Source organism: Antechinus flavipes, chromosome 1 (genome assembly GCF_016432865.1).
Source record: "Antechinus flavipes isolate AdamAnt ecotype Samford, QLD, Australia chromosome 1, AdamAnt_v2, whole genome shotgun sequence".
Classification (NCBI taxonomy): Eukaryota; Metazoa; Chordata; class Mammalia; order Dasyuromorphia; family Dasyuridae; genus Antechinus; species Antechinus flavipes.
The window spans coordinates 534,081,438-534,097,450 of record NC_067398.1 but is presented as its reverse complement, the minus strand read 5'-3'; the positions used below and the strand labels follow the sequence as shown (position 1 = coordinate 534,097,450).

Here is a 16,013-nt window from a genome sequence, read left to right as displayed (position 1 = left end):
ACATTGAAATAATGCAATATTATATCTTTGTAAAGAAACATTTAGAGACAAAACATTGAATGTTATTCACTGCATAAATTATTTTTGCCAACAATTTCCCCTCTAAAAACATCTCCCCAGCTAAAATACTCTTTACCATCTGTGTAATTACCAATAAAAAGTCCAAAAGCTGTCAGTATTGGCTGCACATCCGACTTTATGGTCCACCAAGGCACAAGCCTTTTGCCTAAAGCAAAATGCAAACTAAACATTGAAATAAGTATCTATACTAATTCATTACACTCACCAGATAAAAGGTTTTTAAAAGAATTACAATGGTGTGCTATTTTCACAAATATCTTATATGTGCTAAGAGATATTTTATATTTTAACAACCCATAGTACACATAAGAAATAAAGAAAAACAAACATGATCTTACTGGAGAGGATATATTGCAAAATTTGTTATGTATAAAGTAAAATGCCCTACTTTTAACTATTTCCTGGTGGACATATCCTACATAAATCTACACAAAAACATATAGATGCTAACTTGGACAGTTAAAGATTCTAAGAATTTCTAAATATCAATTGAAACCAAAATGTGTAAGGAGACTGACTATTCAAGTCTGAATCACATACACATATGTATAAATCAATATTATACATACATATGTAAGTGTATAGACAAAGGGATAAGAGCCTCTGTTCTGTCACTTTTTTCCCTTTCTTTTCTCCTCCACTTTCCAATTTTTGACCCACAAAAAAGCTAATTTTTATGTATACATACACACACAATTAGCTAAATGCACTGTTAAATATAATATTAGCTAAATACAATATTATTTAAATATAAGGCACTAGTTAGTCAGTCAGTTACTACACAATCATAAAGTGTCTATAACGTCCCCAAGCACAGTAGTAGAAACTAGGAATACAAACAAGCAAAAGACAGTGCCTGCTCTTGAGGAGTTCACAAAATAAAGAGGGAGAAAACAAGTAAATGAATATGTATAAACAAACCATGCAGAAGAAGACAAAATGAGGAGATGAGAAGGAAAACATTCCACGCATGGAGGAGTTAGAAAAAATTCTAGGAGTCAAGAGAATGAGTATTTGTTTATAAAACAGCAAGAAGGCCAGTGTCAATGGACTGAAGATTAAATGATAAGGAATCAAGTATAAGAAACTGGAAAAGTATGGGAAGGCTAGGTTATGAAGGTCTTTGGATACCAAACAGGATTTTGCATTTGATGCCAGAGACAAGTGGGAGTTCCTGAAGTTTATTGACTATGGGGGTGGAATTTTAATACCTTTGGTTGCTGAAGGGAGGTTGAACTGGAATGAGGAAAGATTTGAGGCAGGTAGCCCCACCTGTAAGCTACTCCAGTAGTCAAGGCATCAGGTAATGCCTTGTACCTGTACAAGTGATCAGGTACCACTTGTACCTTGGTGATAGCCATATCAGAGGAGAAAAGGGGGTGTATTCAAGAGATAATGGTATAGAGAGCTTCTTCACCAAAAGTTCTCTTTATATATTTACATATCATATGGATCCAGTCCCCATCTTCTGGGAGTTTTTGTTCTTATTTCTTCTCTTTGATGTTTCTTTTTGTCACTTTTTAGAGATGAGAGAAGATTGGCTCCCTTTGAACTCCCCACTTTGCCAATTTGATTAGAAAAATCTTGCCTAGTAAACTTGTTTTCTGAAAGGAAAAAAGATGATTAATGGATTTGTCTCAGCAAAGTGTGTGCAAAATAAATAGTATAAAAAAACTACTGTTTAAAAATACTGATTCCCCTTAGGGAATAAAATTGGGAAATCTGAATAAAAAAGAAAAAAGCTGATTCTCATAATAAAATCAACACTCACAAACCTATTAACAGTAAATAAATACTAGTGTGCAAAGTACTTTACATATATGCTATCTCCATGTGATTGTTACTACAAACCTGTGAGGTAGATACTATTATCAATCTCATTTTATAGATGAAGAAACTATTAAGCAACTTGCCTAAGGTCACATATTCAGTAAGTTACTGAGGCAGGAATGAAATGTGTCTTCCAGATTCTTAATCTTATACTTTCTCTAACCTATTCAACTCCCAAATGCTAAATATGTAAGAAACGCAAGTATGATGATCTCGTATATCGATTGAGTTTTACTCCTTGTGACACTATGTAGTACATTATTCTTAGTAAAATTTATAATACGATTAGACTTGGCAAAACTTAAAAGATGCTTATAAGGAAAACTATAAATTTAAAAAGAAAATTCTTCCACCCAAAAAGCAAAAATACAAAGAGCTGAAATGATATTTTTAAAAAATTATGTCCACAAGGAAAAAATAGAATTGTTGCAAAAGAATTTACATGGAAATCTATGGATTATGTTCCCAATCATGAAATAAAATTGTTTAAAAATAACAATATCCTTCATTAGGTCCAAAACAAATTTATTTGAATTTTTAAAAACATATAAGCCAATTTTGATGGAAGTGGATTTCTTTGACAAAGAGACCTGAGTTTCAATTGATAAATGACGGACAAAAGCAGCTACACCCAAAGAAAGAACACTGGAAACGAATGTGAACTATCTGCATTTTTGTTTTTCTTCCCAGGTTATTTATACCTTCTGAATCCAATTCTCCCTATGCAACAAGAGAACTGTTCGGTTCTGCAAACATATATTGTATCTAGGATATACTGCAACATATCCAACATATAAAGGACTGCTTGCCATCTAGGGGAGGGGGTGGAGGGAGGGAGGGGAAAAAAAAATCAGAACAGAAACGAGTGTCAATATAAAGTAATTATTAAATAAAAATTAAATTTAAAAAAAAAAACATATAAGCCATATTTCAAGTAGTATCTATAAATCACAGGAATCTAAGATTTCTTCAATTTGGGAACTCTAACTACCTACCAATAAAAATTGATACATGGACCAGAGTCAAAACAGAGAAAAACAATTATAGACCAATATTCAAGTGAATATTAATGTTAGAATTTTAAATAAGGCATTAACAAAAAATCTATAAAAACATGAAATACTGTGACCAACTTGGATTTTGTTTTGCAGAAATATAAGATTAATTCAATAATAGAAAAATCTTAGACAGAATAAGTCATATTAATTACAAAAATAAAGTATTCTACCTTCTGAATCCAATTCTCCCTGTGCAACAAGAGAACTGTTCGGTTCTGCAAACATATATTGTATCTAGGATATATTGCAACATATCTAACATATATAGGACTGCTTGCCTTCTAGGGGAGGGGATGGAGGGAGGGAGGGGAAAAATCGGAACAGAAACAAGTGCAAGGGATAATGTTGTAAAAAAAAATTACCCTGGCATGGATTCTGCCAATATAAAGTTATTATTAAATAAAATAAAATAAAATATTAAAAAAAAGAATAAAGTATTCATCAGAAGGTTGAAGGAAAAACTTTTGAAAAAATAAAACACTCATTTCTATTAAAAACACTTAAAAAAATAGGAACAGATTTTTTTTTCCTTTACGTAAGTAATCTCTCTCTAAAATCAAGAGCCAGTTCTAAATGTAATAGAAATAAAGCAGATGTCCAATAAGATGAAGAGCAGAGCAATGATATTCAGTATCGTCAATATTATTTCAGTATTGAAAATATGAGCTTTAGCAATTAAAAAAAATTTTAAGAAATTGAGGGAATGAGTATAGGCAAAGAATAAACAAAATTGTCCTTTTTTTTCAAACATAATACTTCACTTACAGAACTCTACAGAGTGAATTAATTAGAACAATAACTTCAGCAAAGTCTCAGGCTATAACTAAATCCATATAAATCACCAGCATTTCTGAATATTACACACAAAAAAAAGAGAGAGAAATTCCTTTTAAAAGAACTACAGAATGTACTTGGGAGTACAGAAAATACTTGGGAGTCAATCTTACAAGAATAAAAATAAACCTAGATTACCAGGAAAATTATCATTGATAGGTCAAACCAATATAATCTCAACTCACTCTCTAGACTGTTCTATGTATTCACCATCATTCTTGCTCACTTGAAGATGCCTCTACACCCTGGGGCCTATTCTCCACTTTGATGAGGTCCTTGGCTGAGACTCATTCCATAAGACATGCCAGCTATGTTAATTCAACTCACTCTTCAGACTGTTCCACCTAATCTAAAGAAACAAAGATCAAGATTCTCGAGGGAAATAATAAAAAGAAGTGAGAAGGGAAAGAGACTACCAATATCAGAACTCAAAACTACACTATAAAATAGATATACCATAAAGCTGACCTAATTCTAAGTATAAATGTAAAAAACATAAGAAATTTTATTTCTTATTTCTTTTCTCTATCAATATTCTAGAAAAAGTTATATAAATTCGTTCCCTTCAGTTCTTCATGCCCCACTCATTTTTCAACTTTTTACAACTGACCCAATCGAATGAAACATCTTCCCTGGGTTTTTTAACAATGTGTTAATTACTAACATTTAATAGCTAATTCTAAAGATCTTTTTCTAAGGCTTATTTGATCTCTGTTTAGGTTTTGACACTACTGAATTTCCTAGATTCTCTTTCTCTCATGACTTCTACAATACTGACCTCTTCTGGTTCTCTTCCTAAATAAAATTATTCCTTAACGATTTTGATCCTCTCTTCATCACCTCACAGTAGTTCTATCCCAAGGATGTCTTCTCTTTCCAACCCTACCCAGGGTAATATCACTTACTTCCACTAATTTAATTACTATCTCCATGAAAATGACTCATTCTATCTTCTCTTAAAGACTACCCCCAAAAAGTCACAATTTCTTTCTTCCACTCTAGACCTTTCACCCATCTTCAGTCTCTTTTTATCTACTGCTCACTTCTGTACTTCTCACAAAAAAGTCCAAGTCACCACTATTCTTTAAAAACACAAAACAAAAAAATCATTGTTACATAATACACAGTCCCTTCAAATAAGAAGGGATATATTATTTCTCCCCTTTTGCATTCAAACTTTTTTTAAAATTATATTTGGAAAAACAATAAGAAAAAAGATAAACAGAAAAGGAATACAAAATAAAATAAAGCAAAACAAAAGAGAACACTTTCATATGCCCAGCAAATCGGGAAGATTCAAGATATATAACAAAAAATTACCAGATCAAGAAAGAGTGTGTGTGTGTGTGTGTGTGTGTGTGTGTGTGTGTAATAAATTATATTCAAGAATATCCATTTTTCTCTTTCCTTCCTTGAATTGAAATTGCACCTTATTTATTTTCTTTTTCTCCCTTTCCTCCCTGACTCTTACCACCAAGCAAGGTACAGTTAAGAAAAGATATATTTATGTATACATTTATAATCAATTTGTTATTTCTTAGTCTCTCATAGTTTCACTAGCTTATCCTTGTCCAATAATAATTATCAATGAATTATTTTTATCTTTGAGACTATAAAACTCCTTTTCTAGTTAGTTAACTTTTTTTGCCATAATCTTATTTTTCTTGGATTTTTTTTTTAAGTTTTCCCTCAATATTTCTTATTTGATTTTTAAATTATTTTTTGAATTTTTCTATAAATTCTCTCTAAGCAGGGAGTCATTTCGTGTTACTCTTTGGGATGGAATTTTTTTTTTTTACTAAAGTGTCCTCCTCTGAAGATGAATCCTGGTCTTCCCTGTTTGCATAATATGTTTCAATGTTGGGTTCTTTTTTTCCTTATCAATTCATTTTTTTTTTAAAATAAGAGGTGTGCCTCAAACTTTCCTTCAGTTTTCCCCTCTTACCAGGAATTCCAAACCAAGAACTCCAACCACCCTCCTTCAAGGGCCTACAGCTAATAGTGTCCCTGCTCCACTGCTTCTGCACTTACCAGGTGCTGGTTCCTTCCTGGTGTTCCTAATCGGCTGAAGTTCCCTCAGTCTTCCCAGGTTCAGACCCCATGCCACAAACAATCCAGGAGGTGAAAATCTCTGTGGTTCCTGCAGAGGTTCCAGCTCCAACCAGCTAGCCTGAGGGGTCCCCACTTGGTATTTCAGTGGAACTAGTCAGAAGGCATTTGCACTTCAGACAGATTAATACAAGCCTAGGAATTTCCTTCAGATCTTCTTGGGTTATACCAGGAGGAACCTTGTTCTGCCCTAAATCTTGATTTTTCCATCTATGTGCATCCTGAGGTACAAATTTGCTCTATTTGTAGAGGAAATTTGGAAAGCTTGAAATTTACCAACCTACTCAGACACCTTCCCAGAATTCTCCCTCCTCAAATTTCTTTTTTTAAAAAGAAAAACCTAATTACTAATTTTACTTTCCTCTTCTCTAATTTCCCAACTTACTGAAATTCTCCAAATTACCAATGATACTTTAATTGCCTAATCTGATAACTCAATCTTACTCTGAACCAGGCTGGTATCATCTCACTCATGGACTATTACAATAATCTTCCTTGTTTCAAGTCTCCCCCCAGTCCAGTCAGTTCTCCATTCATCAGCTAGTGATCTTCCTAAAAAGCAGATCTTCCTATCATACTCCTCTATTCATTAAAATCTAGTGATTCCCTATTAATTCCAGGATCTAACCTAAAATCCTGTTTGGGCTTCAAAGTCCTATACAACCTAGCTCCTCTTCATCTTTACAGCTTTCTTATATTTATTTACTCTGCAATCCAGTAACTCCTGCCAGTTCCTCATACAGGAAAAATTATCAAACCATCCTATTGGACTGCATTCCCTGGCTTCCTGTAAGACTTAACTAAAATTCTTTATTTTACAAAAGATGTTTATCAGTTTTCCCCACCACTAAATCTTCTGAAATTACTTTCAAATTACCCTGTACATTTCGTATGTACATAATTAATTACTTCTTGTCTTCCTCATGTGAATTTCCTGAGGACAGGAACTATTAATCTTTTTTTGTATGCCTAGTGTTTTATAGCACAGTGTATAGCATATAGTAAGCACTTATAACTGATTGCTGACTTAATTAACTATACTTGCTTTCTTGTGTTTTGTGATACTTGTCTCTCTTGGTTTTCTTCTATTTTACAGCTTCCTCGGTTTTCTAACATTTTATATCATTTTGAGAGACTATATGAAAGATGGATTACAGAGTAATAGCATGGACATTAAAAAAAAAAAAACTAAGAATGCTATCGCAATAATTTAATAGCACATATAAAAAGCCTTTGTAATAAAATTTCAAAATCTTCAATTATTAAGCTAATTGCTCAAAGTATGTTCTTCAACAAATCACTTAATCTCAACTACCTTGCAAAAATAGAAAAAAAAAAAAGGGGGGGGGAGAAGGAAGTATGTTCTTCAATACTGACAGCTTTTCTAATAAGAGATATGGGTATAGAAAATAAAAGCACTACTTCAAAATAAATACTATAGATTCAGATAGAGAGATCATCTCTAGATCTCTCTACCTAGAGATGAGACTCATCATAGTTTGTAACGATCCTCTGAAGTTACATGTAAGAGACACTGTTAAAAGATACCTGAGATGGGTTTGGTAATCTCTACATTCTCAATAGCTGATTATTAGTCTCAAAAATTGTAAATCTTCCCATGACAACATCTATCAGAAAATTTAAAACAACCATACAAAGACAAACTAAGAATTTTAACAAGATATAGCAAATTAAAATTATAATGTCTTTAGGCTTCTATATTTATGATAATTACAAATCAAAGGCTCTGAAATACAAAAGGATTGAAGAAAACAATCTTTTTCATGTTCTACAATGAATATAACCAATATCAGAAAACCAATTAAACTTAAATTCTTCTCTAAATCTAAGGTTCATTTCATATCTAATGATAACAACTTTTATATTTCTCAAATAATATTCAAGGCACTAGTAATATACTAGAAGAATAAGAAAATATACTCAAGAAATCTGTGACATTTGAGGAAAAGAATAATTACTTTCTAGGGAAGAAACTGTAGCACAGAATTGCTTCAAATGTGAGTCCTAAATTTAAAAAGATAAATTAATTTTTTAAAAAGATAATTTCTTTAAACACAAATTTGTAGTCTTGAGATTAGAAAAAATTTAATCATCCTTAAACTTAACTCAAAATTTTTCCTAAGTGGCCTACTTGTAATGAAGATAACTATACAAAAGAATACTACAACCAAGACACACAGTTTATACTGCTGAAATTTTACTTAATAAAAAAAGGCAATTTAAAACTAATTCCACTGATAATTTAAAATTCAATCAATAATTTCAACAACTTATTGCCAAAACTGTTGTCAGGTGCTAAACAAGCAGCAAAATTTATTTTCATCTTCCCTGCTTATCACACCCTCTCTTTTTAGTGAAGCACAAAAATCATCAAATTATAGGGAGAGACAAGAAGCAATAAATGACATGGCTAGTCCATAAATAAGAAAGTCAATTACTGAAAAATGAATTTCAACTGCAAATAAAAATTCTTCTTCAATGTAAAAAAATGAGTCTTAATGTTTTAATATAGAAAAAATGACTCCAAAATAAATAGAATACTTCCATAGACATCTATAAAATTAGCACAATTAGACCATTTCAATTTTCAGAATGGTTCATATGAAAGTATCAGTCTCTTTCAACAGGTTTGTTTGACAGCTACAAAAATAAAAAGCCCATAATTAAGTACAAAAACAAGCTATATAAAAACAAGAGATCACTATTAAATTAAATTTACCATTTCATTTAACAAATATTTAAGCACTTACTATCTGTATAAAATTAGGTCTAATTATAAAAATTCACATTCTAAGAATAAAATTTTATTGAAAATTAATTTCAAATAGCTTAATTAAATTTGACAAGTTGGGGCAAAATTTGGGCACAGAAAAATCTTTTAAAGTTAATTACTTGTTGGAGTGGAAATCAGGTCTTTCTTCCATTTTACTGCCTGAGACTTGACTATTATTCATCATTAGATTCCTAAAGCAAACAAAAAATTCTCCTTCTACATTATTTTTGCCATATATAATTTTTATTTTTTTAAAAATGTTTTTGTAATTTTCATTTTTAAAATGAAGAGCAACTCAAATCATTTCTTATTAGAATCAAACTAATGAGATTTTCATTATTAACAAAAATGACATATTTCACTTGCAGTTTAAGGATTCACAAAGCACTTAAACCCTCAAAAACACCCAAGACCAAAAATTAAGTATTTTCATTTGCATTTTTCTCCAGCCACCTGAATATGTAATTTGGATAGCAGAATCATGAAACTAGGAAGAGATCTCTCAATCAGTTTAAATAATCATAATCTAAGCAGTCAAATCAATAAGCTTACAAATGATTTGGGATCTTTAACAAGACAATTATATTTTACACAGGTATTTATCTGACATTTTCTAGCAATGAGAAGTTCTACCTCAATTTATTTATTATTAAAGCTCATTCCATTCAAATTTTTAAAAAAAGCAAACTATTTCACCATATTTTACAGGAATTCTATTTAGAAGAGATTGCATATTTCAAGAATTATGAAAAAGAATTTAGAAGAATTTAGAAAACCAGACCCTCAAATGCTGTTTTATATATATATGTGTGTGTGTCTGTGTGTGTGTGTGTATTCTAAAGACAATGTATAAATAAATAATTGGAGATCTGCACGATATAAAGAGTAAACAAGAAGTAATTTAGAGAGGAAAGCTCTAACTTTGGGGAACCAATAAAGGACTCCAGAATAAGATATTTTGGCCGAGTCCTAAAAAAAAAAACCAAGGATTCCAAGAATATGAGAGGAAAAAAAAAAGAACATTTGCGTTACATAAGAGATAACTAGTGCAAAGGCACAGAAGGAAATTAAATAAATAGACAGTATGACTAGATTGCAGTGTACCACAGAATAAAGAGTAAGAAGAATGAAAAGATAGGGCAAAACCAGGTGAAGGAAAGTTGTGAAGAACTTTAAAAGACAAAGAACTTTATATCTAATCCCAGAGGTATAAAGAGTTGCAGTTTGCTGAGTAAGGAGTGATCTGACAAAGTCAAAGTCAAAACTATTCTTTAGAAAAGTCATTTTGGCTGTAGTATGAAGGACAGATTATACTAGGAAGTGATTAAAAGACTATTTCAATCTATCCAATCAAAAAATGATGAAGGCTTATACTAGGATGGAAACTGCAAGTAAAAAGAGAAAAAAAACATTTTAGCAGCATTTTTATATTAGAGAAAACACGAAACAATATTAATACTTACTGATTAGGAAAGAGCTAAAAAAGCTAAATCTAAGTGTAATGGAATATTACCGCCCTGTAAATTATGAACACAAAGGACACATATAGTTATGCGAAGACTTATGTGAATGGACACATGGTGAAGTAAGCAGGGCAAATTTCTGGTTCATTATTCAGAAAGGCAATAGAAATGTAAATAAAAAGAGAAACAATAAAAATTTTAACTAAATACTCTGAAATTAAAATGAGCCAACTTGTACCCAAAGAACTGATATAAGAATACACTTTCCTCCCTTCTTTATAAAGGTAGAAGACAACAAAAGCACACAGCATCAATATCAAAGTTGTTTAGTTCTGCTGAAGAAACTGCTTTTCCCTTTTTTAAATTCTTTGTTTACATGGATGGCCCTCTGGAAGGTACAAGAAAAGGGATATATTAGGAAATAAAAGTGATATGAAAACAAAAAATATCAATAAAATTAATTTTTTTAAATTAACTACATTTTATGGGGAAGAATGAGATGTTGAACTTAAGTGAAAGTCTTCCTGATTACACTGGGCCTGCTTGAAATAAACCCTTCCAACCACCTTTTGTTTGTTTTTTAATTGTTCAAGCTAGACTAGACCAAAAGAACTCCACATTAAGAGTCAAGACTCTGACTGAAGAGTCTAACTACTAAAATGCATGATTTAATACAATGGCTTTTTTTTTTTTTTAAATAACTGTTTCAGATGCTAAGAGGCTAATTTGCTTTCAGATTTGAAGCTCTGCTCTGACAGTTGAGATTTCTGGAAGGCTAAGAAATATCTAATTACATCTTACTTTTTATAAAGTGCATATCTGTGCTTGTTTCATCAACATATACACTAAAATAAGATACAAATTTATTTAAGAGGCTAGTGTGTATGTGAAAATCAATAGGCACATAGACAAAAGTACAAGCACATTAAATACAAATAGCAGAATATATACATTTTATAAGAAACAAGTGAGTACAAATATATTTTATATGCTGTTGCACCAGTTTATCTAGTATAATGATTAAAAGCCTAAAACAAAATAAATAGTATGTCTCTTATCTAATCCAATAAGATGACTGAGTTATTATCATTCTCAGAGGCATGGTTTTGGGGAAAAATTGGACAAATCTTTATATTTATTTCTTCTACGAGTTAAAATCTTCTTATTAAATAACAAAACCACTTAATATTGACCAAAGGAATGCTACATATGATTAAAAGTATCTTTGCCAACCTCTTATTGTAAGCTTGCTATATAACTGTGAATTCATTTCCTTGTCTCGCTGGAAACGCCGAAATTCATCAACTGCTTCACGTATCATAGTGACAGCCAAGACAAATCCCTATTGAAAACAAAATAACACAAAATATTGCTCAAAAAGGGTTTTTTAAACAAAGAAAAAATGTGCCTAATATGGTATCAAATTTAACTTTTTGCTTAATTTATCTTATAAAAGATAAATGTACTAATACAAATAAAGTAAAAGGCATAAGAGTAACAACAAACATTTCAAAAGCAACTGCTGTTGATTTTTGGAGTACTCAAGGAAACTAATAAAATTATTATATAATTTAATGTTTTAAAATAGTTAACAGTCAAAATATTTTTAAAATCATCTTTAATAAGTTGATAAATTACATGCATAATGTGCTGGAATATGAATATCAAATTAATAATAACCAGTAAAAATATTTATAAATTTCTGCAACCTATTATCACAATAAATGCCAGTAAATGAGAAATCCCACTGAACACCTTTTTGGGGGGAAGTAAGCGAAGTGATATTTTTACAATATTCATATCTTTCACTGAGAAAAGAAAAAAGTGATAGAGATTAATTTTAGGCCATCTAAATAAAACTTGTATCTACTTACTAATTTGAATCCCTGACAAAACACAAATATGTGGCTGATATCTAATTTTCAAAGCTTACAAACTTCCTGGCACCTTCATCAGTACTTTTCATATTACTCTCCCTGTGACTGGATAAATTGTATTTAAGTTGGATTCACTGAACTGATGATCTTTCTTCAATGTATATTATGAATGACAAGTATCATTTCAAACATATTAAAGGATGTTAACATATTAAATAACACATTCCAAATGAATATTAGTATTCCTTTTCCTAAAATTTTACTATATGATATATAGCTTGAAATAAGTGAACTACTGGGTATATCTTGGCTATCTTTGAGACAAAGAACTGTTTACCATACACAGGATTTGATCTGTATAATACATATTTAAAATGTGTCCTTGAGCTATAATATGACTCTATAATGTCTGTACTATAGAGATGATTTTAGTAGTTTTAAAATTTAATAAGTTTACCTTAAAAGCATTTAATAACTTCTGTCTTAATAGGCAGTTGGGAAAATTTTTAGTGTGTTACACTTAGAAAACAAAATATATATATATACATATATATATATATTTATTGTCAAAGTTTTTCTAAGGTGTTTGGTCAGAGCAATCTATAAGTGGAAGAACAGAAATACAAAATCTGACATTTCTGCATTCCACAAAAGATGAGTTAAAAATGTAGGTTTTTGCCTTTATAAGAGTTCACCATATATGTTTTTGTCTTTCTAGTTTTCAACATTATAAAAAGGCAAATGTAATGATAAAACACACTATAAAAAATAAAAAGTGATTGATAATTTCAAAATAGAAGAAAGGTTAGAATTAATAACTTGTAGTCAACTACATTTAAAAAAGGTCTCAGAAAGCTCCCTCAAAAGTTGAAAGATCACATCAAATTAGTTAACTAATATTTTAACTGCAGATATGTCCCCAAGAGAGGACTCAAATTACTTTTAAAAAGCAATTAAGATATCAATTTTAAAACTTTCACTTTGCCATACCATAAAGCTATGGCTTTATCTTGAAAATGTTTAGAAAAATGAGCTATAACAGCAAAGAAGAAAAACCACTAATTTGTTTATTACTTAAATGAATGTGAAAGGTAGAAATAGCTACTATATGAATATTAAAGAAAGCTGAAAACTGGAATTACTAAAGAATAAATGGTCACAAGAGAGACAGAGTTGGACATATATAAAAAATTAAGATAAGCATGACAAGGCAATACAAGCTTCTATCCTCAGCATAAGCCTTACCAACAAGATTTTTTTTAAAATGGCTTAAAAACAAGATAAAGATATATACTTTTTAGTTCTTCTTTTGAGCTGTAGATTACAGGTTTCTGAACATGGTAAAGGATTTCTCCAAGCTTATCCTTTTTACAAAAATACCTACTTAGAGACTACTATTACCCTCATTGTAGAGTCAAGAAATTGAGGCAGATGTTAATTGACTTGCCAAAGGTCTCAAAGCTAGTAAGGCTAGATCTGAACTCAGGTCTTCCTCGTTTCCATGTCCAACATTCTTTCTCCACTATGCTGCCAGCTAATGCAAGAAACCTGAACATAATAAACTTAGAAAAGTTTAAATATGCACAAGGTCTGTCACTGATAATTATTAATGCCATTATAATGTCCAAATTAGACTAAAAATGATTTTCAAATAATAACTTTTATAAATAAAATTTTTTTCCTGATACAGCAATCTAAAAGCTCTCCTTTTATGAGTGATAACATAACTCATAATAAAAGTGTATCACTTCATGTTTAAAAAAAGGGGAAAGGGGCAACTAAGTGGCACGGGTAGAACATTGGCCTTGAAGTCAAGAGTACCCGAGTTCAAATACAGCCTTAAATATTTACTAGTTCAGTGACTCTGGGCAACACAGATAACTTTAAATGTCTCCAAAAAGGAAAAAAAAATTGGGGCAGCTAGATGGCACAGTGAGGTTATCAAAGAGTAAACACCAGAAAAGATAAGCTTATCAAATATGCTGATCTTTATCCTATGATTAACTAAAATTAGCTATCCCAAATCCCCTGACCTTCTGTCCTATTCTTTGTTATATCTTTATGAATCCCAAGTGTACCAACAACATATTCCTATTTGTTTTTTATTGAGATGCTGCTGAATGTAAGTGGATAAAGTCACAGAGCTATGCTAAAGGGGGTCATTATTAATATATATTATCTAATCTAACTAAATCTTTACTTCTGCATGACAATCTAGTCTTCCTTGGTCAAAAAGCATTTATTGGTCACTACACTGCATTAAGCACTACGGGATAGAAAGTAAGTTTAAAAAAAAAAAAGGCTCTGCTTTTCAGGAGCACACAGTATAATGATAGAAATAACATGCCAACTACAATATAAATATATGATAAACTGAAGATAATCAACAGAGCCAAAACATTAACATTAAGAATGACCAGCAAAGGCCTTTCCTTACAGAATTGGGATTTTATCTAGGGCTTAAAGTGAAGGAACTCAGAAAGTAGAGATAAAGAATAAGAGAATCTTAGGCATGACAGATGACCAAAGAAAATACAATTAGAAGATGGAATGCCTTGTGTGAAAAAAAAAAAAAGCCAATGTTATTTAATAGCGGAGAATATTGAGAATAATAAGATGTAAGAAGACTGGGAAAGTATAAGGGAATCAGATTATGAAATATTTTTTCGTCAGATTGAGTTTTCTTGGAAATGAGAGGAAGCCTTTGGGTTTATTTAATTAGAGGGTGGGAGGGGAGGGAGTTATCCCGTTTTCCCGTTAGGAAAATCAATTTGATGGTTGAATGAAAGATATCCTGGAATGGGGAAAGACCTGATACAGGAAGATCAACTAAAAGGTTACTGGTGTGATATGGGGCATGAACCAGGGTGGTGGCAATGGCAGTGGAAAGAAGGAGTATATAGGAGATGTTAAGAAGGTAGAAATAACAGGACTTGGCAAAGATTGGATATAGGGGCAGGGAGATGGCAGAAAATGAGGAGTTCAAGAAGACAACTAAGTTGAGGATCTAGGTGACAGAGAGTGGTAGTACCCTAAAGAAGAAGGAAGAAGACTTACAGGGAAAAATAATAAATTCTGTTTTCAACAGTTCCAGATGTCCAAAAGATACCTGGAAATGTAGGCTAAAGGTTAACAGAGATATTAGGGCTGGATAACCAGATTTATTACAAAAAATCATCAAAGAGAGTCAATAATTGAACCCATGAGAGTTGATAAAATCACATGATAGAGGAAGATGAAGGGCCCAGGATAGAACATTGTGGGATACTCAGGATGAAGATCAAACAAGATGTTGGAGAAATAGAGAGACAAGCAGGAGAATGAGAAGAAAACACTCAAAGAGAAGAGATTATCCAAAGAAAAGGGGATGATCAATAGTGTCAAAGGTTAGAGAGAAGTATAAAGATTCAAGAAAAGGCTATTAGCTTTGGCAATGAAGAGATCATTAATAACTTTGGAGAGAGCAGTTTCAGTTGAATGATGGGGTTGCAATTCAGTGTGCATAGCTAAGAGGAGAGTGAAAGAAAAGTGGCAACCCTAATTACTGATGGCCTTCTCAAGGAGTTTAGCTATTAAAAGGAGGACTTATGGAATAATGATAGCTACTATAGATGGACAGATAAAGTTGAAGCTTTATGAGAATGGAGGAGATATGGATATGTTTGTAGGCAGTTGAGAAACAACCATTAAGCAGAAGGAGACTGAAGATTGGTTGAAGAAGGGAATAGAGATAATAGAGGCTCAGTTTGTTGTTAAAAAAAAAAGGGGGGGGGGAGAGGAAATGAGATCATTTATACATGTACAGGGATTTACCTTGGCAAAAAGAAAGGATACTAGGTAAGATAGTGATAAAAGAGGAGAGAATGGTGGAAGGTGTCAAAGTAAAGTGAGATAGGAGGAAAAAAGAGGGATTTTCAAGTATGTGGATCAAAGATTTTTTTTAGCAAAATATTCAAAGTTTCTCTTT

At 31.5% G+C, this 16,013-nt stretch overlaps 1 protein-coding gene across 2 annotated transcripts in view; it reads right to left on the bottom strand.

Moving 5' to 3' along the window:
• ATP9B (ATPase phospholipid transporting 9B (putative)) overlaps nt 1-16,013 on the bottom strand; it is a 431,234-nt gene that overhangs the window by 339,911 nt on the left and 75,310 nt on the right. For both annotated transcript variants that reach the window (XM_051970555.1, XM_051970554.1), the window contains exon 5: nt 11,403-11,511. In XM_051970555.1, coding sequence (XP_051826515.1) covers nt 11,403-11,511 — 109 coding nt within the window. The remainder of the gene's footprint in view (nt 1-11,402; nt 11,512-16,013) is intronic.